This window comes from Mastigoproctus giganteus, chromosome 2 (assembly GCF_048544385.1).
Source record: "Mastigoproctus giganteus isolate SK-2022 chromosome 2, ASM4854438v1, whole genome shotgun sequence".
Classification (NCBI taxonomy): Eukaryota; Metazoa; Arthropoda; class Arachnida; order Uropygi; family Thelyphonidae; genus Mastigoproctus; species Mastigoproctus giganteus.
In genome coordinates, this window is record NC_143576.1 from 80,755,716 (window position 1) to 80,783,174 (window position 27,459).

The window sequence follows — 27,459 nt, forward strand, 5'->3', positions numbered from 1 at the left end:
GCTTCTTTAACCAGTGCCTCCATTAATTTTCCTGGAACAGAAGTTGAACTCACAGGTCTATAATTACTTGTGTCAGCCTTTGATCCTCCTTTGTGAATTGGGGTCACATTTGCACATCTCCAGTCTATGGGTACCCCCCCCCCCCGAGTCCAAAGAAGCTCTCATAATTATGGCTAAGGGTTTGCTTACTTCCTTTCCTGCCTCCTTTAATATAACTGGATAGATTCCATCCACCCCGGGTGCCTTTTTTATGTTTATCCTCAACAATTTCTCCTCTACTTCCCTCTCAGTTATTACAAAATCATCTAGCTCACTGCCAGAGTTTACTTCACCTCTGGCATTCCCCTCCTCATGTGTGAATGTAGATGCAAAATACTAGTTTAGTTTGTTAGCCACCTGAGCAGGATCCTGAACGGTTGAACCATCAATATCCAGTGGACCAATCTGATTCATCCCTTTCCTTCTAGAGTTTACATTGGTAAAGAACTCTTTTCTGTTTTTCTTTGCATCCTTTGCCAAGGATTTCTCATAATCTGCCTTTGCCTGCCTAATCTCCTTTGTGACTTGGTTACAGACCAGCTTATATTTATCATAGGCTTCCATGTCACCCATTAATTTATATGTATCCCATGCATTTTTCTTCTCTGCCACATGTCTCATTAGTTCATCTGACATCCATTTAGGCCTAAACCTTGAACAATATTTCTTGGTATGTAAAGCCTAGTAGCTTCCAAGATAAGTTCTTTGAATGCTTCCCATTTTGATTTTGCTGTTGGTAACATCATCAGTTGGTCCCACTGTATAGAATTTAAATACTGTCTCAGACCATTGTAGTTGGCTTTACGAAAGCAAAAATCCTTACCTTTACCCCTGATGGTAGTTACCTCTTTGAGTAAATGCCACTTCAGCACACTGTGATCACTGCCACCTAGTGGTTCCTTTATCTGCAGATTCTTAATACATGAAGAATCACTACTGATAATCAGGTCAAGAGTATTACTCACTCTAGTTGCCTCCTCAACATTGATGTAGAAAACAATCATCCAATAAATCCACAAAAGCCTTGCTAGTGTGTGAGTGACCAACCCACAAATTTCAGTCAATATCTGGGAAATTAAAATCCCTCATTATAAGTCTCTCTGATTTACTGGCACTCTCTATTTCCCTGTACAGTTTCTTATTATACTCATCAGAGTCATTAGGCCTATAGCACACTCCTACTCTCAATTTTGATCTCCCAAATCTTATGTCACACCAAACTGACTCGACACTGCACTGTCCAGCGATGTCGACTGGCTTCACTTCCTTGGATTTTGTGTTTCTTAACTAATAGCATAACCCCTCCTCCCTTTCTATCCTTTCTGTACACATTGTACTCCCCAAATTCCAGTTCTGCATTCCTTATATCTGTGTAACACTACATCTCTGATATCCCAACAATATCTGCCTTTCATGTTCTCAGCAATACCTCAAATTCATCAAATTTATTTACCAAACTCCTAGCATTGGTGTACCTGCAAGTATACCTGCACCTGTTCCTATTCTTAGCTACCCTAACACAATCCATGTGTTTACTTGTACCGCAATGACTCCCAGCAGTCTCTGAAATACCCTGCATCTTGTGTTCCAGGCTGCTGCTCATTCCAATAGAAGCAGTGCAAGAATCACTTTCACCTCTGCCAGTGGCTACTGTTAATCTATTAGTCCTTATATCCGCCCAAGCTAGCAGTTTTCTGACCCACCTAACACTACCTAGATAGTATCAGCAAATATTCTTGCACCCTTTCTATTTAAGTGTATCCCATCCCTGTAGAAGCAGTCTCTTCTGTTAACAAGTGCAGACCAGGCTGAAAAAAATTCTACCCCTCAAGCCTTGCACTGTCTTTCCTGGGCTGAATTGATCGACAAGGCTCTCATCAGATACTCCCTCCTATCGTGTCTGGGTAGAATTGCAGACACTTTCAAATTCAACCCTAATTCACGGCTTTTTTCCAACAGTGACCTGTACTAGTTAAGTAATTCCGCTGGTCTCCTACTCTAAATATCATTAGTGCCAACATGCACAACTATATCACCCTTTGTGCCCTTAAAAGATGATATCTGCTCTACAATGTCATCAGTCTTTGCCCTGGCAGACATACCCTGGTTCTATTCCACCTATCCTTTTTACATACCATGTTCCCTGTTTCCCTGACAATAGTCACCAACTACTAGTTCCTGTGGGACCAGTGCATTCTGCCTTGGGGGTTGCCACTGTGTTGCGTGATGACCAAGTGCAAGCTCTGGCATTGATGTGGGCAGCTTAGAGCTTAATCGACCCTCAATTTAGATTTTGAGGGCATCCACCCTGTCCTTCAAGCTCTCATATAGGTACATAATTACACTGAGTTGTCATCTGATTTCCTTACATCGTGCGCACACACACAAAGACATCCCCAATGGCAATACCATGTCCCGTACCCAATTGCTCCACAAACATCAAGCAAGCAGTGCATTTTAAAAGGCTGTGATTCAGAGGGAACTTCCCCCCCCCCCCCCCCCAGTTTGCCCCTGAGCCACAGCTCTCCCATTAGCTTGAGGCTTTTGAATTTATTGCAAGTAGAATTATAACTTCTAATAAGTGTATTTCTTATTCAATTAGTTAAATATTTTTCTATGAGATCAAACTTCAGGTGATACCCTATATACAGATTTTTTTTTTTTTTTCCCTTGTTTTGCTATTTTCCAAACTGTGGCCAGTCAACTATATTATTATGACTCATTGTAACATTTGTTAAACTACTACTGGCTTGCCATAGCATCATATGACTGTAAAAAAATTTTTTTCTCAGGCTGATTTGCATGTTGCATAAATTGAAAAACACAGAATAACTCACAGGTTGGGGGTGGCTACTTCCTCTGCCTGAGATTGGCTAACTGTAGCATTGACTGAAGAGGACTTCAGAAATTCCTCTGGTCTTCATTGGGGATTGATTGATTGGAGATAACCAAACCCAAAACTCTCCATCACAAGTGGCAAACAGTGGTGTATTGTGCTGACTAAGGTGCCAGAGAACTAAATATATATGAGCTTATCTTCATACATAATGAGTAATTTGAACAATTCAGGTAGTCTGTCACATTGCTATTGTATATGTTAATGCCGAACTCCATATGGAATCAGGTTTGCCCGACAACATACAGTTTAGATTACATTAGATTAGGTTATGTTTGTACTGCAAATTCGACTTTTATGTGTAAAGTGGTGTTTAACATTTGGTTAATAATTCAACTTTCTCAATGATGACATTTGGGCACAGATTCCTTTCATTAATCAAATGTTAAGCACCACTTTGCATGTAAAAGTCAAATTTGCAGTACAATAGATTTATTAAAAACAAATACAGAATTTAATTAAAACTGTTACAGAATATGCTTGGATTGTTATTTAGCTTGTGTAGAAAAACTCACTTTATCTGTATTTGATGCAACTGAAAAATATATTGTTGGCAGTACAATGCAATAAATGGTTTTCTGATTTGGTACAGGCCTGTTTGGATATTTATTGTTAAAATTCTCTTGGTATTGCAAAAATGATTTGGATTCATAGTAATGTTCCGAAATAAATGTTGTTATTATTATTATGGGAAATACCTCATTCTGTACTGCACTACAGTGAAAAATGCTGTGTTCTCTTGAAATGCCATTGCTGTCGCATTACAACCTCAACACCTGCTTACATTGGTTCATACTTGGGTAGTTACATCCAATTATTTGGCATTCATATTATTTTTTGGACCTTGCAGAGGATTTGGCTGATTCAGAATGATGAGAATTCGCTTAGGTTTAACTCATTCAATTCATGAGCGAGCTGAATTTCATCTCCACCAACATTTTATTCTCTCCAGCAGCTGCCTTATTTATCATCACTGAAAGTATGTCTACAGGTCATACTGTTTCTGGCTTTCACATAGAGATATACAGAGTGATTCGGAAATGGAGTCATTATTTTATCAGAATATTCCATTTGAAAATACAAACACTGAGGTCTAGAGGCATTTTTAGATTTAAAGCAATGTTGGCAAGTTATACAACCCAAAGCTTTGATGTCGGTTTTACTCGGGCATATAATGGCCATGAAATGTAATATAAAGATAAGCAATAAAGGAAATAAAACTTGTCAGAGTCGATAGTGGCTATTAAATATAATGTAAAGATAAGCAATAAATGAAATAAAAACTGTCAATGGCAATTTTAATAATAAAATATGTAAATATTTTGTCATTCTGTACAGTTCAAATATACCATTTGGCATGTGATCAAGAGTCATGGAAGATGTTAGAATGACTGATGCCATCCTGGACAGTGCTTTCAGTGAGTGAGAGATGTAACTGATGCTATTGAATATTTCAGAGGACTAGGGAAGCTGCATGAGTGCAGTTTGAAATGTTTCACGTTCTACTTTCTCCATAGGAAAAAATTATTTTATTTGGTTTGAGGGAACATGACAACCATGCAGTGGAAACCTCAGGAGTCGGTGTAGTTGATGTTGATGGTATTTGTTCAGCTAACTGGCTTGCTATTCAAAATGATGGGGACACTCCATGTTGCAAAAACATTTTGGGACTGGCATTCAAAAGAACAAGATCTAGCAATGTAAATAATATCTGCAGAAACTCAAGGTATTGTTCGTCATTCATTGCTCATGCAATTTGAGCAGTTCAACAGTAGTGCTATTGTACACATTAAGACTGAACTACATTTGGAATAAAGCTTCCCTGGTGATATGGTTTCTTCTCTATAACCAAATGTAAACATCCTTTTGCATATAAGTCATTTCATTAGTTCACAATACGTTGAAAAGAAAGTTTTGAATAATCAACACAATTTCAGTTTTTGTTGCAATCTGATGAGTAACAATCAGTTTTTATCATTACAACCATTAACAATCGTTAATGGTTGTAACGATCAGTTATGGTCACTTTTCCACGTTGGAGAGCCCTATTTCCTAAGTTTGGGGCAAATAGCAACAAAAACACATTGAGGATGACGAAGCTCTGGTAATTGGCAGTGGTATTTACTGGTGCAGCTATAGCGATTCTCCTTCATTTGTGCCACACACATACATATTAAGCATACTTAGGCTAATGTGAATATACTATGCTCCACATTTTCTGCAGTGATTTATTGTCTGAATACTTGTCTGTTGTATTGTTTTCTGTATTGTGATTTGCATAATTAATGTGGCCAATGCAGTCAAAGCTGTGGCAAACTAGTAAAGAAATATTTTGTAAAAATGGCATGTAAAAATTTCGGCTGTGACTAATGCTTTTGTTACATTAGAACCATTGGGAAAAATTAATGCAATATTCATTAAAAAGTTGAAAAATTGGAAAAATCACTGTTTATTATCTTTGCAAAAAAGAGTGATTCATTGCAGATTTTGTCAGTAACTGAAGTGATGCCACAGAAGGTTGAGGTCATAAAACTTGATAAGTGTTTTTAAATCAACACTTTTTTTATGTGTATTTTTGTTGGTAACAGCCTTGTGTGTATTTATACATTGATAAGTACTTTGACTGGGACCAGTGCCTATCAATATATAAATAATAAAGAACTACTACTTTGTTTCTGTGCCTCATGCCAGCATTCATCATCATCTTCAGCCGTTGTCGATCTACTACAGGATGAAGGTCTCTTCAACACAATTTCTAGAAATTGTGGTCTTGTTCTTTCTGTTGCTATTGTACACCAGTAAATTTCTCAATTTCACTGATCCATCTCATCGTTGGTCTAATTCTTGGGCATTTAGAGTCAAGCAGTATCCATTCCAAAATTTGTTTGGTCCATATATTGTCAGTTCTTGATATGTGACCTGCCATTTCCATTTTAAGTGCTTTGTTCTTTCAATAATATCGCAGGCCTTGGTTTTTCGGCAAATCCATGCACATGTTTGTTTTTTTAGTCTCTTTTGGTTATATTTAGAATTCAGTGCTCCATACTTCTCTGTGTGACCCTCTCTTTGTAAAGCTTTGGCATTCAATGTCCATGTTTCACAACCATTTGTTAGGACAGGGAGGATACATTGATCAAACTCTTTTTCATTTGAGACAGAGTGGCAAGTTTGCCTTGAATATTGTGTTAAGCTTTCCAAATGCTTGCCATCCCAATTTAATGCACTGTTCAGTTTCCATCATGATATTTCCATCTGTTGAAATTTCTTGTCCAAGGTAAACATACCTTTCCACGTTTTCTATTTCTTGTTCATTAGCGATGATTTTCTTTGGTAAAGTTAATTTTTTGAACATAACCTATGTTCTTTTGATATTCATCCAAACCGAACTTCTTGATTTTATGCTGTAGTTCAATGTTTTGCTGCAATTCTTCTGGATCATTGGCAAAGAGAATGATATCATCTGCAAATTGTAAGTGATTCAGGTAATCCCCATTTATCTTGAGGTAATCCCCATTTATCCCAATATTTAGTAGCCAAAAAAAATTTTTCTGAACAGGAAGAAAATAGTTTGGGGGAGATTGTCTCCTTGTCAGATGTCTTTTTCTGTGTTGATCTGAACTTTATCATTATTGACCTGTATTGGTGCAATCGTCGTTTCATGTATTGATTGGAAAATATTGACATAAGCTCTGTCTACACTTTGGTTGATTAGGGTGTTGATTATTGCTTATGTGACCAAGTCGAATGCTTTTTCTTAGTCGATGAAGGCTATACATAATGGAAGGTTGTATTCATTGTATTGCTCTATAGCTTGCTGCACTGTTTGGATGTGATCCATTGTACTGAAGCTGCTTTTGAAACCTACTAGTTCTTTAGGTTGTGCCACATCACGTATTGTGCTTTTTCTTCTTGAAAGAGTCTTTGTGAAAACCCTTTAAACAGCTGGTAATAGGCTTATTGGTTGGTAGTTTTTTAAATCTGCCTTGTCACCTTTTTTGTGCAGTAGGATGGCTGCTGCATTTTTACATCCTACAGATACTCTGTTTAGTAGAAGGCATACATACCAGTATTACGTTGCCCTAAATAGGAAAACTCGGAATAACTGCTTATATTAGAGTGATGATCATAATGTAACTCAGCAATGTAACGCTTTTGACTTGATCTAACAGGTTGTCTGCACTGTTCAAAGAACTTCATATCCGATTACCTAATTATTTTCAATTCTTTTTCATTGTCTACCCTTAAGATTGTTCTACCCAATAACCTAATTTTAATTAAGATTATTGCTACTCAAATAAGACCTTTCAGTTGTGTCATATTTTTTTATTTTATTTTTTTTTATGAAAACCGCAAACACAAGAGGGATTAGAACCTATAGTTGTTAGTACTGTGCTTGGGTTGGAGATAAAGAAGACAAAAGAAAATATTTGTTGACATTAGACTTGAACTTCTGTAGACTGTAATTTTCAGCAAATACGTACGAAGGAAGATTGTTCCAGACAATGGCAGTTGAATGAATAAACGAGGAAGATGAAAAGTTGGACTGTAAATCAATGTTGGCTGGTGGCGGACTGTTTTGAAAGAGAGAGCGGGAATTATAGAAGCCAATTCGGAAAAACAGTGCCCATGGAAGTATCTGTACAAAAGGCATGCAGCAGAAATAGTATGTCTGAGACAGCGAGTGGAGAGACTCTGTTAGAGATGAGTCATTAATTAACCTAACTGCCCTCTTCTGAATGGAATCTAGAAGCCTGAGAGAGGTTTTGGGGGCACTGCCCCAGATGTGGGAACAATATTCCATGGTAGGGCAGATTTGAGATTTGTACAGAGTGAACAGCTGTTAGGAAGAAAAGTAACACCGAGAGCAAAAGAGAAAACGAAGTTTTTTTTTTTTTTTTTTTTTAAGATGCAGAGGAAGCAATATTTGTAATATGCTTTTGCCAAGAGAGATTAGAAGTCAGGGTAATCCCCAAAAGAGATATATCATTTTGCTTAGAAATTGGAGTGTCACCAAGATAAGCATAGGAGCAGAAAAATCCTTTTTGGGAGATACAAGACAGTTTTAGAAGGATTGAAATCAACTAAGTTGTCTTTGCCCCACTGGAGATCGGCATTTAAGGAATCAAAAATGGAAAGCGGAATGCAATGTGCTATCATCGGCAAAACTATGGATAGGATTTTCAGTCAATGGAAGAAGTTCATTAATATACAAGAGGAAAAGAGTGGGGGGAAAGAGCTGAACCTTGGGGACACCAGGATTAGTGGAGAAGTTAGAAGACAGAGCCATCTACCATCACCCTCAGTGAGTGATCAGAGAGAAAACTGGATAACCAGTTACAAAAAACAGTTGGTAAACCATAAGATGGAAGCTTGTTTAGAAGACCTTTATGCCAAACACAGTCGAAAGCCTTTGAGTTGTCAAGAGGAATTGCTTGTTTCCCCAAACTTTTCCATTGAATTTGTCCATAAATGAGTAACATAAGCCAGAATATCACCAGTGGATTGACACTGACAGAATCCATACTGGTGATCATTGATCAGACAGAAGGTTTCTGGGTAGTTTAAGAGTTGGCGGTTAATTTATTTCTCCATTACTTTAGAAAGAGTAGAAGTAATTCCAATGGGATGATAATTGGATGGGAGGGATTTGTCACTGGCTGGATATGAGCAAATTTCCAAGCAGAAGGAAAAACACCTTTGGAATAAGAAAGTGAATAAAGGCAGCAAAGAACAGGAGTAAGTTCAGGAGCACAGGTTTTGAGAACAAGTGGAGAAATACCATCAGAATCTGGAGCTTTCTTAGCATCAAGATTTGTCAAAATCCTTCTGACATCCTTTTGACTGAAGACCACAAGAAGCATTGAATGGAGCCTGCTAGGAATAGTGGGAGGTATTTTACTGAGATCATTAATATGTGTGTTGGAAGAAAAATGGGATGCTATCAGGTCAGCTTTATCCTTGGCCGAAGTGACAACAGAACCATCTGGTTTTGGCAGAGATGGGCAAAAGTTGTGGCCAATAACTTTGGCAAGAGACCAGAATGCGCGGCTACCATTAGGGCAAGAAGCAAGTTTTCTACTCTTAGCCTGTTCAAAATATAGTTTGGACTGATTAATAACTGCTTTAGAATTGTTGCGAGCTTTGGTGTAGGCAGATAATGAAACTGAAGAATTGGAAACAATCCAATTACGATATGCAACATTCTTCTCTTGAACAGCCTTAGCACATTTATTGGAAAACCAAGGTTTAGATAAAGGACGAAATTTTAAAGTGGAGTGTGGAATAAAGGATTCCATTCCTACAAGAATAATTTCACTGACATGATCTGAGCAAACTTTGACATCAAAAATTTTGAAACAATAATCTGACCAAGGAAAAGAAGAAAAGAAATCTCACAGGTCATCCCATTTTGCATTCTTGTAATGCCAAACAACACGAGGTTGGGAATAGCCATGAGATAAAGGCTCCATTGGAGAAGAGACAATCACCAAGTTGTGATCTGAGGTGCCTAACGATCCACTCACTTCGACCATGTACTTTTAGAAGAGTTGTTTGTGAAAAAGATCAAACGATTTGGCTGTATGGTTAGGATTGTCCGGTATTCTTGTTGGTAAATGAACAATCTGTGCAAGGTCATTAGTAATTGCAAAAGCCTCAACATCTCGACAGCTGGATCGGTGTGACTAGAAAACAAAGCCAGCTGGAGTTGTGTACATTAAACTCACCAAGGAAAATTACCTCACTGTTAGGAAAGTTGGGCTGGAAAAAGTCAAGTTGCAAAGAGAGGAAGTCGAAGAGCTCCAAGTGATTAGTGGAGTTTGGAGAATGGTAGAGACAACAGATGAATTTGACAGAATGAGGTAGAGAGATTTTAAGCCAGAGAAGATCAAAAAGAGAACATTCCAAATTACCAAGTCTCTGACAGGGAATATCGGAATGCACATATACGCAAGTACTACCTTTTGAGGCAAAAGGAATCGTACAGCGAATAATTTGGGCAACTGAGATGAGCAGTAGTTGAATCAACCGATAACTGAGATTCTGTCAGAAAAAGTACATGGGATTTGGCAGGCTGCAAGATGGAAATGGACATCGTTGAGATTAGAATTGAGACCATGTATATTTGTGAGATGGACTAGGAAGTGTTTGGGAGGTTTAGATCTTTTTTGGAGATTAGCTTACTCTATTAGTTTGACAATTAATGGAGTATTCAATAGTAAGAAAAAGCGGTGGGACATGCTGTATGAAGTAATGAAATTTTTGGATATGGCTTACACATGGTAAGAATATACCCAGATCTTTGATATAACGTGGCCTCTACAATGCCCCCCGCATACACACTACTTGGACTCCCTCCAGTCACTATCTGGCAGAGTAGAGGTAGCAAGATTATACACTAGCTGATCCGGAAGCCTCCTAAAGAGTTACCAATAGGTTCGGTCCAGTGTATTAACTGGCCTGTGAACACTGTTTTAGAGCTGTACCCTCAAAATGTAAGGAAGATTGGATGTCGCCATGATGTTCATCATAACCTCAAAAGTCATCGGTCATACTGCATGATGGAAGAGATGGGGAAGGGTTGACCGGAACTTAGCTCTGGAGACTAAACATGGGTTCCACCACTTCAAGCCTCCAATAAACAAAGTGGTGGTATTGCACCGGTTGATGAGAGTCATCTACCACCTATGTCGATGGTAGATAGGAAGGCTTTGAACTTAATTTCCAGGACTGAATCAGCTTAAAGAAAACCAGATGTAAGAATGAAGAAAACTTTTTAATATTTTTCAAAGTAATTACCTTGAGCAACTACACACATAATAGAACCTGTAGAGCTATTAAAGACACTTTTGATGTAGTGGAATTGACTGCTACAGTTCCTTTGTTACATTTATTTTAATGTTCTCTACACTCTGAATTTGTTGTTTCAGCATGGATTTGATTATTGGGATCAAGAAGTCATCCAGGGGAGATCAGTCAGAAGAGTAATTTTGCCAAACGCTTCTTGATAAATCACTGTAAAATGTGGACTAGTGGTGTTGTGAAATAGGTACCAGCTTTCTTTTTCTCAAAATGGATGCCTTATTTGGTAAATTGTTTTAACCAAACAATCCAAAACACATTATAGTGCTCCTTATTTACTGTCTTACCTGGTTGAATCTTAGTTTGAATACCTTGGTATCGAAGATTGTGATCAACTTCACTTTGATTTTTGAAAATTAAATATTTTGTGTCCTGGAGAGTATGTTGATTGCCATTCCATGCCTTATCTCTTTTCTTGTGGTTTATATTTAAAAAACACCACAGCTCATTGCTTGTTACGATTGAACTGAGCAAGGAGGGTCATCATCAACAGCTTCAGTGAGATGGCTCCACTTCAAGTCTGATCAGCTGTTGTTTATCACTCAAGCACTGCAGAATGAACCTGGTGCAGATCTTTCAGTCTTTCAATCTCTGATGGGATTTAAATCCAGACATTCCACAAATGAATGACAAATGGCAAACTAAGTATACTGTCAAGTAGGACAATTTAAGCAGGATTTAAACTGTAAATTTAATTTGGATCAAGTCAGATGATTCTGTGTGAAACTGGCAATATAATTACAGAATTGGTTGTCATAATTTGTTCTTTTCCTATGGTTGTTTTATAAGTTACCAAACTTTCAAAATCAAATATTAAGTCATAAAGAAAAAAGAAACATTTATTTTACGTTCGAACCATACTTATATGGTAAATGCATTTAAAAAGCAAATGAAATTCACTTACTGTTCCCTATATACAGGGTGTATCGTAAATAGTGGTCCAGAGTAAAGGAGTCGGTACACTGTGTTCTTAGGTATCACGTACAGGAATTTCAGTTACTTTTAGTCAAGATTCGCAAAGATTAAATTTTTTGTGAAACGACCTCCCTGAGTTATTGAGAGATGTCGACCAAGAAATACGAGACACAATGTGGCTGCAGAATGATGGCTGTCCCGCTCACTTCGCTGTTATTGTACGAGAACATTTAAATCAAACTTTTCCACAAAGATGGATTGGGCGGTTAGGCCCAATTTTATGGCCACCACGTTCACCGGATCTCAACCCCCTAGATTTTTTCTACTGGGGGTGTCTGAAAGAAAAGGTCTACAAAGAGGAAATCACTTCTGTCGAACAATTGCGTCAAAGGATTCAAACAGCAGCTGAAGAAATTAATGCAAACGGATTTGCTCGCAGACTCAAACGATCTTTTATTCGGCGATGCAGAGTATGCATCACCGCTAATGGTGGCTATTTTGAGCATTTCGTTTAGTTGAAATAAATAGTTAATTTGAAAAGAATGTTTTATTTCAAAAAACCCAATCAAAGAACTTAAAATAAAAAAGCTTTGAATCCAAAATATCTTAGGCAATTAAGCTGCTTTTTGTTTTAAATGCCAATAACTTTTTTTTCTGAACTGTTAGCAATTAATGTTGTACCATTTTAGAATCTTGATTTAATAATGATTTTTTTAAATTAATGGGCACTGACAGTGTAGTACTTTTTTTTTTTTTTAGACAATATGCACCTACAGTCACATGACTTTTTAGAGATGAGTATCGAAATAGGAAAAAAATGAATTTCTTTAAAAACCTTTGACTTTAAATTAGTCGAATGTATTTGTTTACGATAGTGCACCTATTCAGGAGTAATAATAAAAAAACAGAATTAAAAAATATTGATATTTGTTGAAATTATAGGCAAATTAGTGATGCAAGACACAGAAATTAAAAAAAAAAATGAAATTTATTTTTTTCCGAGAATCTTGACTAAAAGTAACTGAAATTCCTGTACATGATACCTAAGAACACAGTGTACCGACTCCTTTACTCTGGACCACTATTTACGATACACCCTGTATATATATTAACAGAATTTGAGTTATTCTGGTTCATTGTCAGTGCTACACATAGGACCGTGATGGCATGTGCCATGGTAACTAGCTATTTTGATTCCTCCCCTCTAAAAGGTTATTTGCATTTATTCCAGATTTTTTATTTTTTTTTTATTTTATAATGTGCAGGTTAGCTTATGGATGCACACATGCACAAAAAAAAACAAAAAAAAAAAAAACACACCCTTCTTTAAATACCTAATTTTTAACTCCTGTACCAGCTTGAACATTCTTCCATATTCATAACTAAAATTGCCTCCATATATATAACTAAAATTGCCTCCATATTCATGATTAAAATTGCCCTTAGATTTTGCATTCTGTTTGGCAGGTGATGACTGGACTTGCATGTGGTCACCGCTTCTGTTGTGACTGTTGGTCAGAGTATCTTACAACTAAAATAATGGACCAGGGTGAGGTGCAGGTAATAAATTTTATCTTGTTGTATTTTCAGTTTCTTTTTTTTTTTTTTACAATTTCAGTTGCTTTGTCTAGAGCACATTGTCGATATATATATATATATTTCATCTGCACATGTACAAATGATGTTCTTTCTGTTCATCATATAGATGCATTATGTGGGATGATATGTTTCTGTTATAAAACATAGAACAAGTGCTATATACATGAATAGAAAATTCAAAAATAAAATTTAAACTAGAAACAGAATTGAATATCAAATTACAATTTCTAAATGAACTCTTTGAATAATCATAATTGCCAACTATAGGTCTATCAGAAAAAATTTTATTGCGGCTTTTACTTGAATTTCAAGTGCCAGCAACCTATATGCACTAAAGTAGTGCTGATTTGTCTCTTTCTGACATGGCTACCTCCTCGAGCTTAGCCAATAAAACCATTATATTACCTGCTCTCTCCTCCCTGAAAAAATTTATGCTTTCGAACTATTGTTATATAACTAATGTAGTAGTGTAAATACATCATTTATGTACATAGCTATAATGGAGAAACTAATTTTTCCACAAAAAGCATCATGTGCTTTTTTCTTTTTCTTTCTTTATTTTTTTTTATTAAACTCAAAAAAAAAAAAAAAAACAGTATGCATGATTTCTTGCTTGTATGACACTATTTAAAAAATACAAATATGGTGATGTCAAATGTATATTATATACAGTAAAAGAGAGAAAAATGACTCAATAAGTACTATAGCAATCCTGTGTTGTGAAACAATGGAAATATTAAACTTACCTTATAGTAAAATCAAAATAACACCTTTCAGATCAAAATCATTAAAATAAATTGCAATTTTATTTTATTACAATAAAATGAAAATGATAAATAGTATGTATTTAAACTATTATTGCATTATGTTAACTCATTAAATTGCAAATTGATTTTAAGAATATCATTTCAAATCAAAATATATACATCGTGATTGCAGTTTGTGCAACTCTTAAAATATTTTTTAAAAAATATTTGGTTTCTTTGAGCTAGAAAAGGGCTGAACAACTTACTATCCTACATTAGTTTAACTGGACAATAAAAATTAGTTGTACTGATTAGATTTTGCATCTTAACTTAACTCACAATTAGCTTATTTTTTAAAAAAATTATATTTAGAAGTTTCTTGCATGCTTGTAAACAAAAAAATAAAGACTACTCATAGCAATGGGTGCTTATCATAGACATCCCTCTCCCATGGTGCATATACTTGATCCTTCTGGTCCCCCTCATTCACATATACAAGCATGTGGGAACCAAATCTGTGAATCATATTTGAGAATGGATACTACTGCTATCTCAGACTTTTTATTGCCCATCAAATATCTCTAAAAGACATTTTCAATGTCAACTGTTGTCCTTGAAGCATGCTTAATGATGATATAGACAGTATGCAATATATATTTTCCATAGTTAACAACCCAGATCTACTTAATCTCCCACCTTAGTTAAAAAGATGTTATTTATCTTATTTTGTAGGAGCAACCCACAGTTATATTGGGGAAAGGGTAATAGAATTAAAATTTTTATTTTACTAAAAAACTAATACATATTTACTGATAATTGAATAATAAATTAGGAGCAATAAGAGATACTGACCAATACTGAATATGAAGTGTAATTTAATTGAATTCACATATCTGTTTCAGGAATCAGTACTTTCTTCAGGTATATCTACTTCTTTTCACTTTCCCTTTCTTTTTCTTGTTCTTCTTCAGTCACTATCTCCATTGTAGCTGTTGCTGGTGCATCAAGTTAGACTTGTAAACCTCTTTTTACACATGAAACTGGAACAAATGGCCAACTGTCAGCTATTCACTGACAATTTTACTATATGAAACTCATTTCATTTATCCAGTTCTTGTGTATTCTTGGCATCTGTCAATCATCTGCTGCTCCCACTTTTTTCTTGGAGGGTATTTAAATCTGATTGTAGGTAGTGCAAAGGATGCAATTCTTAGTGAGACTGCCATGGGTTGTTGATGGTCTGACAAAACACTTGTGCCTTCCTCAGTTAAGTGAGCTTTGTACGAGTCCATTGTTAAAAGTGAAGCTGGTCTGAGAAATCCATTCTTTTTTTTGTCCAAGTTTTGATGGCTTCTCCATTCACCCACTCTTTTACATTAGCCTTAACTATTATCTCCTTTGTGGGGGGGGGAGTTTTCTGATGTAGATTTTCTTTATAAAATAACCATTGGAGCAATTTTGAGCCATCTGATGTTACAGATAAAATAACTGTAAATTTTGATTTTGAGATGTTGATCTGATTGACATGTTTTTTTTACCACTTTAGAATGCACTATTTTACCTCTGTTTATTGATAAAATTTTACCAATAGTATTTTATGTGTGGATGCAGAGATCATTCCTTGTAATGAACCTAAATCCCTATGATAAATAAGCCACAAGCTAGTAAATCATGGTATTTAGTAAACATTTTACTCTGCGAAAAAATTTGCATTAATATCTTAAGTCCTTTATCTCTCTTGATGAATCCACTTTTTCTGGGTTTAGTTTATCTCCTCTTGTAGTTCTGATGAATCCACTTAGGTTTGGTTTATCTCCTCTTGTAGCTCTTAAAAATTTTTTCTCAAAGAAATTGCCATTTACAAGCACTTTTTTTTTTCCATTAGCATTGTGCTGCCTCAAGTTGCTTTTCTATTGTTGTTTTTCTTTTAGCATGAGGCCACAACCTGGAGCTTAAACTTAGTGGTATGGAATTTTTTTGTTGGAGCCATTAAGTGCAGTTTAAAAATTTAGTTTTATTATCAAGTTTTATTATGTGTATTATATTAAGAATAACATAAATAATGCTTTGATTAATTTTGTCTGCAAGAAAAGCCCTGTGGCATTGTTATGTCAAAAAAAATAATACTACTAGAAAATATGATACTAAATAATCATGTTTCACACAGTGTGTTATTATTGAGCTTTTATCTAATTTACAGATTCACAGCCTAGTTAAAAATAATACTTATATTATTTTTAAATTGTTTACAGTTATCTATTTATGTACTGAATAAAAATATAAACTTTAAAAGCATTGTCATATAATATTAACCTCAGCCTGAGGTAACAGCATTATATCACAGATAAGAGTGTACTGAACCTTGAGGCTTGCCATTGTCCATGTCCATTTTATAAGGACTTAAATGTTGCAATCCTTTTATCCAAGAAGCTGATGAGCCAATGTAGCCATGATGGTAACACCATAACAAGTTAACTTATGGTTCAAAATCAGATACCTCTGCCAATCTTGCTATTAGAATTGAGAGCTCATCTGAATGCTAAAATCACATACCATTCAATTCATTGTAGTCAACCTTCCATGGTGAATTTAATGAGAAACATGAAAAAGTCTTCACTGTAGATCATTAATCACATATTTGCCATCGGCATACCCTTTGACAGAGCATTTCACATAGATAAACCCACAGAATATTTATCATCTCTTAAATTGGAGTGATATAAGTATTTCTATAGGTATATATGTGAAACTACTACACTTGGCAAAATAATCCATTAGTTTTTATGGATAATTTTATCAAGTTGCTTTGTAAACACAGTATATAAATTGTTTTTGCAAGACAACTAACTATCTTTGCCAACCTGCCATCGCCTGTTTATCAGATCCACAGTTATATTCCTTAAGTCGGAATGGGCACAAAACAATTAAACTTTCACCTTGAATATTCATTAGGAAAATCAACCCAGATATTGTAAATAGCTTGTGGAAAGTTGTGATTACGGAATGATTAAAGTTAGTTTCCACTTCTAGATAAGTTCAGTTTCAGAATTCTATTTTTCAAACTGATTAATAACAAGTCAGAAAATGCACAAGAAACAAAAGGAGTACCATCAAAGATACCTTTGCTGTTTAATTAACAGTGATAAGGCATGTTCCAGGAAGATGCGTTATCACTGTTATAAGATTATATTCTTCTTTTTTCCAGGAATATATGTGATGTCTCCTGCAACTCGAAAAACCACTTCAAATTCAGTTCAGTTTCAGAATTCTGTTTTTCAAACTGATTAATAACAAGTCAGAAAATGCACAAGAAACAGGGTACCATCAGGATACCGCTACTGTTATTAACAGTGATAAGGCATCTTCATTGTACCCGGAAGATGCCTTATCACTGTTATATGATTACATTCTTCTTCTTTCCAGGAAAACTCAAAACCACTTAAAAATTCATTGATTCTTATCCTAATGTTAGCTGTGAAAGAAAATGGCTTATGGTCTGATCTGCTGCTATTCTATGTCATTTAAGGAATTGGTATAAGATGTATCAGAGGATATATGATTGCCAAGGCCTCATGTTTATTTGTGGAGCAGGATTTTTCTGTTTTAAATAAGCTTATACTAAGGTGGATAAATTAGATAAAAGGGTTGTTGAGTAGGATAAGACAGAGTGGTAATCAATGGATGCCGCTCTTCGTGGACTAATTTTATTAGTGGAGTCCCACAGGGTTCAGTGTTGGGCTCACTGTGTTTTGTATATTTATCAATGATAATGATGAAGGTATATCAGGCTTAATGGGCTAGCTGGGTGGGTAAAGTGCCTGCCTAGCAACCCAAAGGTTGCGGGTTCGAATCCCACCTCGGGCTTGGATCAGAGTAGTGCAAAAAACCTTGGGATGTGCATTATGGCCACAGAAGCCGATGCGCCAACAACTAACAAAAAAAATTTTATGAAATTTATTATATCAGGCTTAATGTCGAAGTTTGCAGATGATACAAAGGTTGGCAGAATTGTTAATGACAGTAATAGCAGCGTGCTACTGCAACAGGATCTAGAAAAGATGGGCTGAAAAGTGGCAACTGAAGTTTAACCTTGACAAATGCAAAATACTGCATATGGGTAGAAGTATCCCTAGAGAAATGTACCAACTGTGTGGTACTACACTTAGGGTGGTAGAAAATGAAAAAGACTTGGGAGTAATTGTGCAGTCAGATATGAAGTTTTCTGAGCAATGCAGTCAGGCTGCAAGAGCAGGTCATGGGGTTTTGTCAATGATATACAGGAATCTTGCTAGCAGGGAAAAGGAGGTGATTATCCATTTGTATAAGGCAATGGTCAGGCCATGCCTTGAGTACTGCGTACAGGTCTGGAGGCCTCATTTTAGATAGGATGTAGATTTGCTTGAGTGTGTACAGAGATGGGTAACAAGATTGGTGAGGGGAATGAAGGGATCATCTTACCAAAAGAGGCTTAAGTTCTGCGAATTGCAGTGGCTGGAGACTAGGCACTTGAGAGGTGATCTGATTAAATGATAAGGCCTTGAATGGGTTGAGCACGATGAATTCTGATGGCATCTTAAGTTCATAATCTTGCTCAGATTATGAACTTAAGGGGGCATAAATTCAAATTGAGGGAAGACAGTTGTAGAATAGATGTGTGGATTTTTGCCTTTAGTTGCTGGAACAAACTTCCATCTGTCGTTGTGGAAGTTGATAGCTTAAATAAATTCAAGGAGAAACTGGACCAACTTTGAGGGAATGGTGTATGAATTTTTTTTTTTTTTTTTTGGCTGATGCTACATAAGCTCATATGCTTTCTTTCTTGCATAACATGCCTCTATTACTATTACATCCTTTTTAGTGCTCAAAAGCCTTCTGCTGAGAAGATCTACACAAATTTTCTGCCTTTACTAGTGGAGGACACGATGGCTTTGGTAAAAAAGTAAAGTGCAGCCATTATCAACCCACTGCAGGATGGAAGCCTCCTCAACAATTCATGCTGAGGGAAATGGACCATAATCTGCCACGCTGGTCCAGTGCGGGTTGGCAGATCGACCGTATTCAGCAGTCAGGGGCTTGAACCCCGGTCTACTCAAAGAGCTTGTGCTACTGCACTCCCGCTCCTGCCCACTCGGCTATGATGGCTTTGGTACCAGAGACAAACTTCCTAGGAAACTTCTTACTTCCTTAATTTTTGGATGGACTCACTCTTAGATTGGCATTGGTCCTCTTAGGCATAGGCTGTATCCCATTCTCATTTGTGACATCCTACGTATGTGATGTTGTCAATAAACAGCTCACATTTGTAACATTTCTGGTGGAGATTTGACTCTGCTAAGATTGATATTACATCTTACAGTATGTCTTTATGTTCCTCATATGCTGGAATATGCCAATGCATCATCTTGATAATTTGGTCCTTTCCTAATAAACCCTTTAAGGTATTGTTCATGAGTGTGGTATGCAATTTAAGCCAAATTGCATACCGCCTTGTGGCATTCTACAGAGGTGGTAACATTGGCACATCATAGTAAACAGGAAAAATTCTGTCCTCTGGTCTCAGAGGTATCTGATGTAGGTAATCTAGTCAACCTTTGAATATTCCCAAGCTGTAAGCCTCAACAACCCACTAAGGTAACTTATTCCAGTGATTAACTCACTGACTTAAAGAAAAGCTTCTACAATACACTCTAAACCTCTTTCCCTCTAATTTGAATTTATGGCTCCTAGTCCTGTAATCATTTATAACCGTAAAAATTTCGCCTTCATTCATTTTACTTTCCGCTCTCAGAGCCTTATAGACCACAGGTCCTTTCTAAGGTGCCTGGTTGCCATGCTCTGTAGCCAACATATTCAAAGTCTTTGCTTATATGGGTACCCTTTTGTAAAGTTCACCAAGCATGTTGCCCATCTTTGGACCCTTTCAAGAAGCCCAATACCATTTTTCTTAGGTGTGGTCTCCATATTCATATTTGGCCATGGTATTCTTGGTATGGGCTTCCAGTTGTTTTATACAATTGGATTATGGCCTCTTTATCTCTGCGTTCGAATGTTTGATAAACCATGATTAGGACACTGAGTGTACCCTCTTGCCATGTCTATGCTAAATGGATAACTCTTGATATTTTAAATGGATAACATGTTTGCTCGTATCATAATCCACAACTCACCTTTTTGACTCCACCACACCATTTTTAATTTAACTCCAAGTATAAAAGTTATTTTTAAGTTATTCCCCAAATGTCAATTAATACAGCAAAATGCAAGTGATTTTACTACAATATGATGGTGCCACTTTTCTAACCATCATTGAAGCCTGTTCAAATCATCCTGAAGAGCACCGCTTGTTGCTAATCATTAATCACTCTGCAAATTTTGACATCATGCCCTCCATTCCTTTGTCAACATTTATGAAAATCAGAAACAACAGTGGTACAAGAACTGGTCCTTGGAATCCCACTTGTAATGTTAGACTAATCTGAAGAGTAACTGCTTCCTGCTCTATAATCACCCTGCAATCCATCCTACAGTCTTAGCAGTATTTCCAACATATTCTAGCTTATACAGTAACCTCACATGAAAGCCAGTCAAATATTTGCTAAGATCCAAATAAACAATGTAAAAATCATTTCTTACATTCAGCTCATGAGTAACTGCGCCAAAAAAAAAAAACTAACCTGTTTAGTTAATTTGACTTTCCCTTAACAAAACCATGTTGTGTAAAGGGTGCAATTCAGGGAAATTTAGAGAGAAATGGAATTTGTTCATAATTATGTTTCTGTCCATATTGTGCTGTTTATCATTACTTCCATGATTTTCCCTAACTGCTGAAGTCAGGTTAATTGATCTGTAGTTACCTGCTTCACTCTTAGAACTGCCTGTACATATTGGTTGATACATTGGTACTTGTATAGTTTACTACTGGTGACCCTTAAAGTTATTTAGCCATATTTGGTTAAATAGTTTTAAGGGACATGTCACCCCGTGTTTGTTTCATCACATGCACTTGGTTAATGGATACAATTTTTTTTGAAAATAGAACAGCACTTTATATTTTTTCATCTTTTCTTATTTTGGAGTTTTAATATCTCCCTTATTATTTTGACTGGCTGAGAAAAATGCCAGTTTGTAAAACCACATGCTTCAACAATTGGATGCCAGCCGGACTGTTTCATGAGATGAAGCTAGAGACTAAAATGACTGGATGTGCTGCTGTAAAGCCTAGTGTGCTTGTTCAATAATTGGATGTAAGAGATGCTACTAATTTTAAATTCGTTTTCAGCATATGCATATAATTATTGAGAAGGGCTTAACTTGATCCTGCATATTTTCTGAAGTGTGATAACTGACAGATTTCTGAAATTTTCAATAACAAAATCAAACAAAACACTTTTGTTAAAAGGTGTTGGAAGAATCAGTTACATGGACCATAGATGATGAGCATGATATTTTCTGAAATCATGTGATCTTGTCAAATTTGAGTTAAGCTTGTTTACCTTGCATTAGCTTTTGATTAGATTTCTTGCCTGTATTGGCTTAAAATAGATTCCATCTACTTACTAGGCCAGGCCTTGCTGATAACAATTCCTCCACTCTCCCAAGAGCCTTGCATATTCCCTCGTACCTGGAGTTAATCCACAAGGCTTTCAGTATATAGGCCCTGTTATCATACCTGAATAAATTGCACACACACATTCTGACCTAACTTCTGGAATTTTTTCAGCTTGGTCTTCTATTTATTATTATTAGTTCCCACATGCCAGCATGTGGGGACTAATGAATAACAATGTTCTCATTATCCCACCCCTTAAAAATCTGGCAGTCTGTTGGTAGCATAATCAGTTCTTGCTCCCAGCAGACACAACCTGGTTCTGGTCTGTCTATTCTTGCCTGTTACAAAAATGTTACCCTTTTCCCTGGCAATGAATTCTTCAAATACAACTGAATTCTCTCAGACCAGAGTATTGTACACCTGTTCTGTTCTAAGACTTGAATCACAGGTAATTATGGGACACATAACTAGATACTTTGAGTTTCTAGTTTTATCTGTTGATAGGGTAAGCACCTATTTGTTCAGTGACTCAGATTTATCTGATTAAGCATAGAATTTTAAGAAAATAACAAGATATTTAAACAAATAAAGAAAAAAAACAAAATTTGACTACTAAACTGTTCATCCAATCTTCCTTCAATCTTGCTGAATATAATCCGACAGACCTAACTGTCCTATCCGTAGTTTTACTGATGATAGCAAATTGCATACCACCTTCCAGTTTTAGAAACTTTGCTCTGCAGAAACAGCTTTACCTTGTCAGATTTCCACCACCAGTTCCTTAAATGCTGTTCTCCAGTGCAGCAAAGATAACTTAGTTAATTTCAATAATTCGAAAACTCAGTCCCTGTCTTATATCTCGCAAGAAAGGAGTCTATTGCTCCTATGCTTATTTTCAATGACACAGATCCTGAAACAAGATCACATATCTCTATTAGGGATTACTCTGACTTCTAATGTCTTTCGGCATAAGTACATCAAAATTATTGCATCCAAAAAAACAGTTTTCTCTTTCACTCTCAGCATTATCTTTCTTCTAAACAACTACCTGTTCTGTGCAAATCTGAACCTGCCCTACCATTGAATATTGTTCCCACATCTGGGGTGATTCACCCAAACCTCTCAAACTTCTAGATGCCATTCAAAAGATGGCACAGATTAATTAATGATCCATTTCTTACAAAGCCTCTCCACTCTGTGTCATAACTGTTCTGTTTCTGCTGCATGCCTTTTCTCCAGATACTTCATGTGCACTGTTCTGAATTGACATCTATAATTCAACCCCCCCATTCCAAACCAATTTGAACACATTCCGCAGCCAATCAGCAATTCATTTATTGGCCAACTTCAAACCACAAAACCAACTTTATCTTCTTCATTTATCCTAAACTTCTGTTTTCTGGAACAACCTTCCTTTGCTTGGTATTTCTTGGAAATTTTAACCTACAGAAATTCAAGTCTAATGTCAACAAGTATCTTCTGTTCTTCTTGTATACTAAATACTATAAGTTCTAATACCTTTTTTGTTTTGGGGATTTCTTTAAAAACCTAAAAAATAAATAAAATAATGACAGACCTAACTGATATACATCTGCTCTCATTGACTGCAAACAATCAATATGAGCAATCATGAATAAACATCAGAAAACGCCTAAATTAGAGTGACCATTATCATACTGAATGAATTTAAAGTTTTGAAAGAATTTACACAATTTGTATAAATTCTGTTTAGACAGCACCTTCCTGCATAGATGGGGACTAGGACACGATAGCCCAAATCAAGCAGTGCAAGCACATTATAGTCTCCTCACTATGTGCCATCTAGTAGAGAATCATACAGACCTGGAAGTGCTTTTTTTTTATGGAAAATAGCCTGTAGGTGTGGAGGGGGGGGGAGAACAAAGCCCATGTTCCTAAAGGCACACAATGTATAAATGTAGCCTTGCTCATATTGACAATGAGTATTTTCCAAAAGTCAATATTCTAAGCATTTTTAGTATTTTTGGACCTTGCACCTGGGAATATACAGAGTTACTTAATATGCCACCAGTACGAAGGTGAAAACAGAGGATTTGATTATTACTGAAAGTCAAAACTTTGCTAAAATTCACCACACTAGACTGAAAAGTGTGATCCGAATTTTAAATTCCAACTGTGGTGAATTTTATGAATGTCTTTAAATTCTGTTTGAAAGTTTCCTTGCATCAAACACTGATGATTATTTGCCTGTGTTTAACATAATATGAATGACCACTTTTTTCTTTTTTTTTTATTATTGGCTTATTTTCTACTTTACCATAAGTGCTGAGAGAGAGAGTGAGTATTTCAAGTCTCATGCAAATAAAAATATACAAGTATTCAGTTTACGCCAATTCACTTTTGGGCATCTCATAGATCACAATTAGAAGCGGAGGATGAGTCATGACTCTGCCTGACTTCCTAGACACAGATGGTCCCGACATTGTAATAAAACTATAATACTAAATGATAAACTATGGCCTAAAATTTAAATAATTAAACAAAAAAACTGAATATAAAATGCAACAAGAAAAAGCAAATTACATTAACCATGAAGAACTGCAAGTGAACTGACAAACATGCACTGGTGTCTAGAGTACAGGACACTTCTTTTTATTAATACAGTATTTTCAGATACTGTACATATCTACTACCTTGCCCCCAAAACGTGTGTTATCAAGTGCATCTGGACAAGAGACTAAAAAACAACGTAAATCATTGACAATCGAAGAAAGAATGGGAGTTATTCAGTGAATGGAGAAAGGTGAAACTTGGTCAGATATGTGTTGTCTTCAATTTAGAACCATCAACTGTAACAACTAATATAATGAAAAATGCTGAGACCACAAAGCAGTCTTCCCAATTAGTGGTCAATATTGGTGCTAGACCCTCCTTACTACACCTATTCCTGGAATAAAAGGGCTCACATCTGGTGAGTATGGGCTTGGCTCATCCGGGGTCCTGAGATGGATATCATCATTCTTCTCTTTCTTGATGATTCCTTTCTACTTCTCTCTCTCTCTCTCTCTCTCTCTCTCTCTCTCTCTCAGGGTAACTCGGGAATTTTTTTGGCTGGTGCAGCATAAGCCTCAGGCTTCCTTGCTCCATATGGCTAATAATAAAACAGTCGAATAAATGGAAAAGCTGCTTGTCCTGTGGATTGATGATATGACCTAGCGTCATCTTCCTCTGACAGAATCACTTATTGGGTATAAAGAAAAATCTTTGGTGAGTTAAGTGATGAAGAGGATGGTTCTAATGATTTTACTGCTATGATTGAAGAGGATGGTTTTTTAGATTCAAGAACAGAACAAAAATCCATAATTTTAAAATGTCAGGAGATACAGCTAGTGCCAATATTACAGCTGCAAATGGATTTCCAATTTATTTTCAAAAACTCATCAATGAAGAAAAGCTTACCCCGGACTTAGTTTTTAATGTAGACGAAACAGGCTTCTACTAGAAATAGCTGCCCAACCATACCTTCATTGCTTGTGAAGAACATTCTGCCCTTGGGTTCAAGGCATCCAAGCACCGTTTGACTTTGTTGTTGGGTGACAATGCTTCAGGAACTTTCAGATTAAAACCTATGTTAGTTTACCATTCAGAAACATGAAGGGAATCATGAAAACACAGCTTCCTGTCTTCTGGCATTCTAACAAAAAGGCCAGGGTTACACGCACAGTTTTTAGTGAGTGGTACACGTATTTTTGCCCAGCAGTAAAGAAGTTCTGTACGAAAAATAATTTCCTCGCAAGGTTTTTCTGCTCCTCCAGATTTGAGTGATTTGAATACCAGTGGCCTAGAGTTAAGATTGTCTTCCTTCCACTAAACACAACCTCACTTTTCCAACCCATGGATCAAGGAGCAATATCTACCGTCAAGGCTTATTACTTACGGACAACCCTCAACATAATTTCTGAGGCTATTCAAGTGTTCAATAATGTCACGTTGAGATACTACTGGAAGTCATGACATCATGAAAGGCATCTCCAACATTTTGGCGGCATGGAGTGAAGTGTCAAAATCATGTTTGAATGGCATCTGGCATAAGCTTTGGCCTGGCTGGATTTGCAAGAGCACCACACTACCCTTGCTTCAATAACAGAAAATGTGACAGAGATAGCAAAGGAAATAGAACTAGATGATGTAGAAGTTGGTGACATAAATGAGCTCCTTGAGAGTCATGGTGAAGAACTTTCAACAGAAGATTTAGAACAGTTAGCTGAACAACTGTTCAAAGAGACAGAGGAAAGTGAAACTGACTGTGTGACTGTGCATTTGCTGGTTAGGACACTAACAGGGAAATTAATGCAATGCAGTCAATGCTCTTATTAATAAGGGATGTGAGATCTTTTGTAGCAACGACCCCAACTGGGAATTGAGACAGTTCTACAGTCATACTATAACTTATCAGAAAAGAAGAAAACCAAGCAGACATATTTTCTATCGTTTTTAAAGCAGTAAATTTTCTTTCTTTTTCTTAAACATTATTCAATTTTCAATATGTAAATTTTATAAAATAAAACATTTTTCAAGTACACATTTTGTTGATTACTGATCTTGAAACAGCCTAATGTATTTACATATGTTCCCATTATATTTGTGCTTCAATTTACACTGGAAATCTCAGGAACCTAACCCCGGCCTAAACAGAGTCCTACCTGTACATTGTCCCCATTAGAGGGCATAAATTCAAATTGAGGAAAGACAGTTGTAGGATAGATGTGCGGAAGTTTGCCTTTAGCCAGCGGATAATTGATTGGTGGAACAGATTTCCATCTTTTGTTGTGGAAGTGGATAGCCTAAATAAATTTAAGACTGAGCTGGACAGGTATTTGGAACAGAGGGGTGAAATGGAAGCAGTGTGTTTTTTTTTTTTTTTTTTATGATGCTGCATAAGCTTACTTTCTTGCATCGTATGCCTCTGCTACTTGCTGTACTATTCTGCCTTACTTAAAATTACGTCTTACTTCACAGTTTAAGAATCCCTCTGTATTTTGCTTACGTGGAAACTGGAAAGCAATGATTTTTTTTTTTATTATTATTATTTTTTTTTCTTTTTTAATATGTAATTTCAGTATATACTGATGTTCACTGTTTTTATACAAAATGCATAAGAAATGGCCATTAATAAATCATTAATATATCATTGTAATTTCATGTAGATAAATTTGCTGTTTAGCAGCTGGTAACATAAATTGAAGTACTGTGTGTTTATTGTTAAGGGAAGGGTAACCCAACATTGGTTAGTATTTACTCTAAGTATATTCTTACCAAAATAATAATTTGTTTCTTAACCACAAAGAAAATAAACTCTTTGTATTAGAATGTCTTTTTTTTTTTTTTTTTTTTTTTTTTTAATAGACAATCGCGTGTGCTGCTCATGGTTGCGAAATTCTTGTGGATGATCAAAGTGTAATGTAAGAATTTTTTGTTTTGAAGATTTTATTAGTTGTATTGGATTCCATCCTAAGTTTTTTTTTTTTTTTTTTAAATTGATAGCATATGTTATTTACTAAAGTGTTAAAGAAGTGAACAAAATTTTTTCTTAGAATAATTCTAACATTTGACTTCTCAAATATCATTCAAATATTTGTATGCTTGGCAAGCAGCAGTTGTCACTGTTTTAATACTTAATGAGTATACTTAAAATATAAAACCCATAAGGAATATGCCTTGTGCATTTCATTTTCAAAATACATTACTACCACACCCTTTTGGCATCTCTCATATTGTGGATATAACTTCAAATGTGATGGCTTGTTGTATTACATGGTATCTGCCTGCTCACTGATGATGAAGCCCAATAGCTTCGAAATGATCATCTGGGTGGT

The 27,459-nt window shown here is 36.0% G+C and overlaps 1 protein-coding gene across 3 annotated transcripts in view; it reads left to right on the forward strand.

Annotated features, from left to right (window-relative positions):
- The window catches only part of LOC150089360 (E3 ubiquitin-protein ligase arih1-like), a 269,746-nt gene that overhangs the window by 64,923 nt on the left and 177,364 nt on the right, over positions 1-27,459 (forward strand). For 2 of the 3 annotated variants that reach the window (XM_090368540.1, XM_090368541.1), the window contains exons 5-6: positions 13,178-13,270; positions 26,990-27,045. In XM_090368540.1, the coding sequence (XP_090224666.1) occupies positions 13,178-13,270; positions 26,990-27,045 (149 nt within the window). The remainder of the gene's footprint in view (positions 1-13,177; positions 13,271-26,989; positions 27,046-27,459) is intronic. The other variant, XM_090368542.1, reaches the window with a different exon arrangement.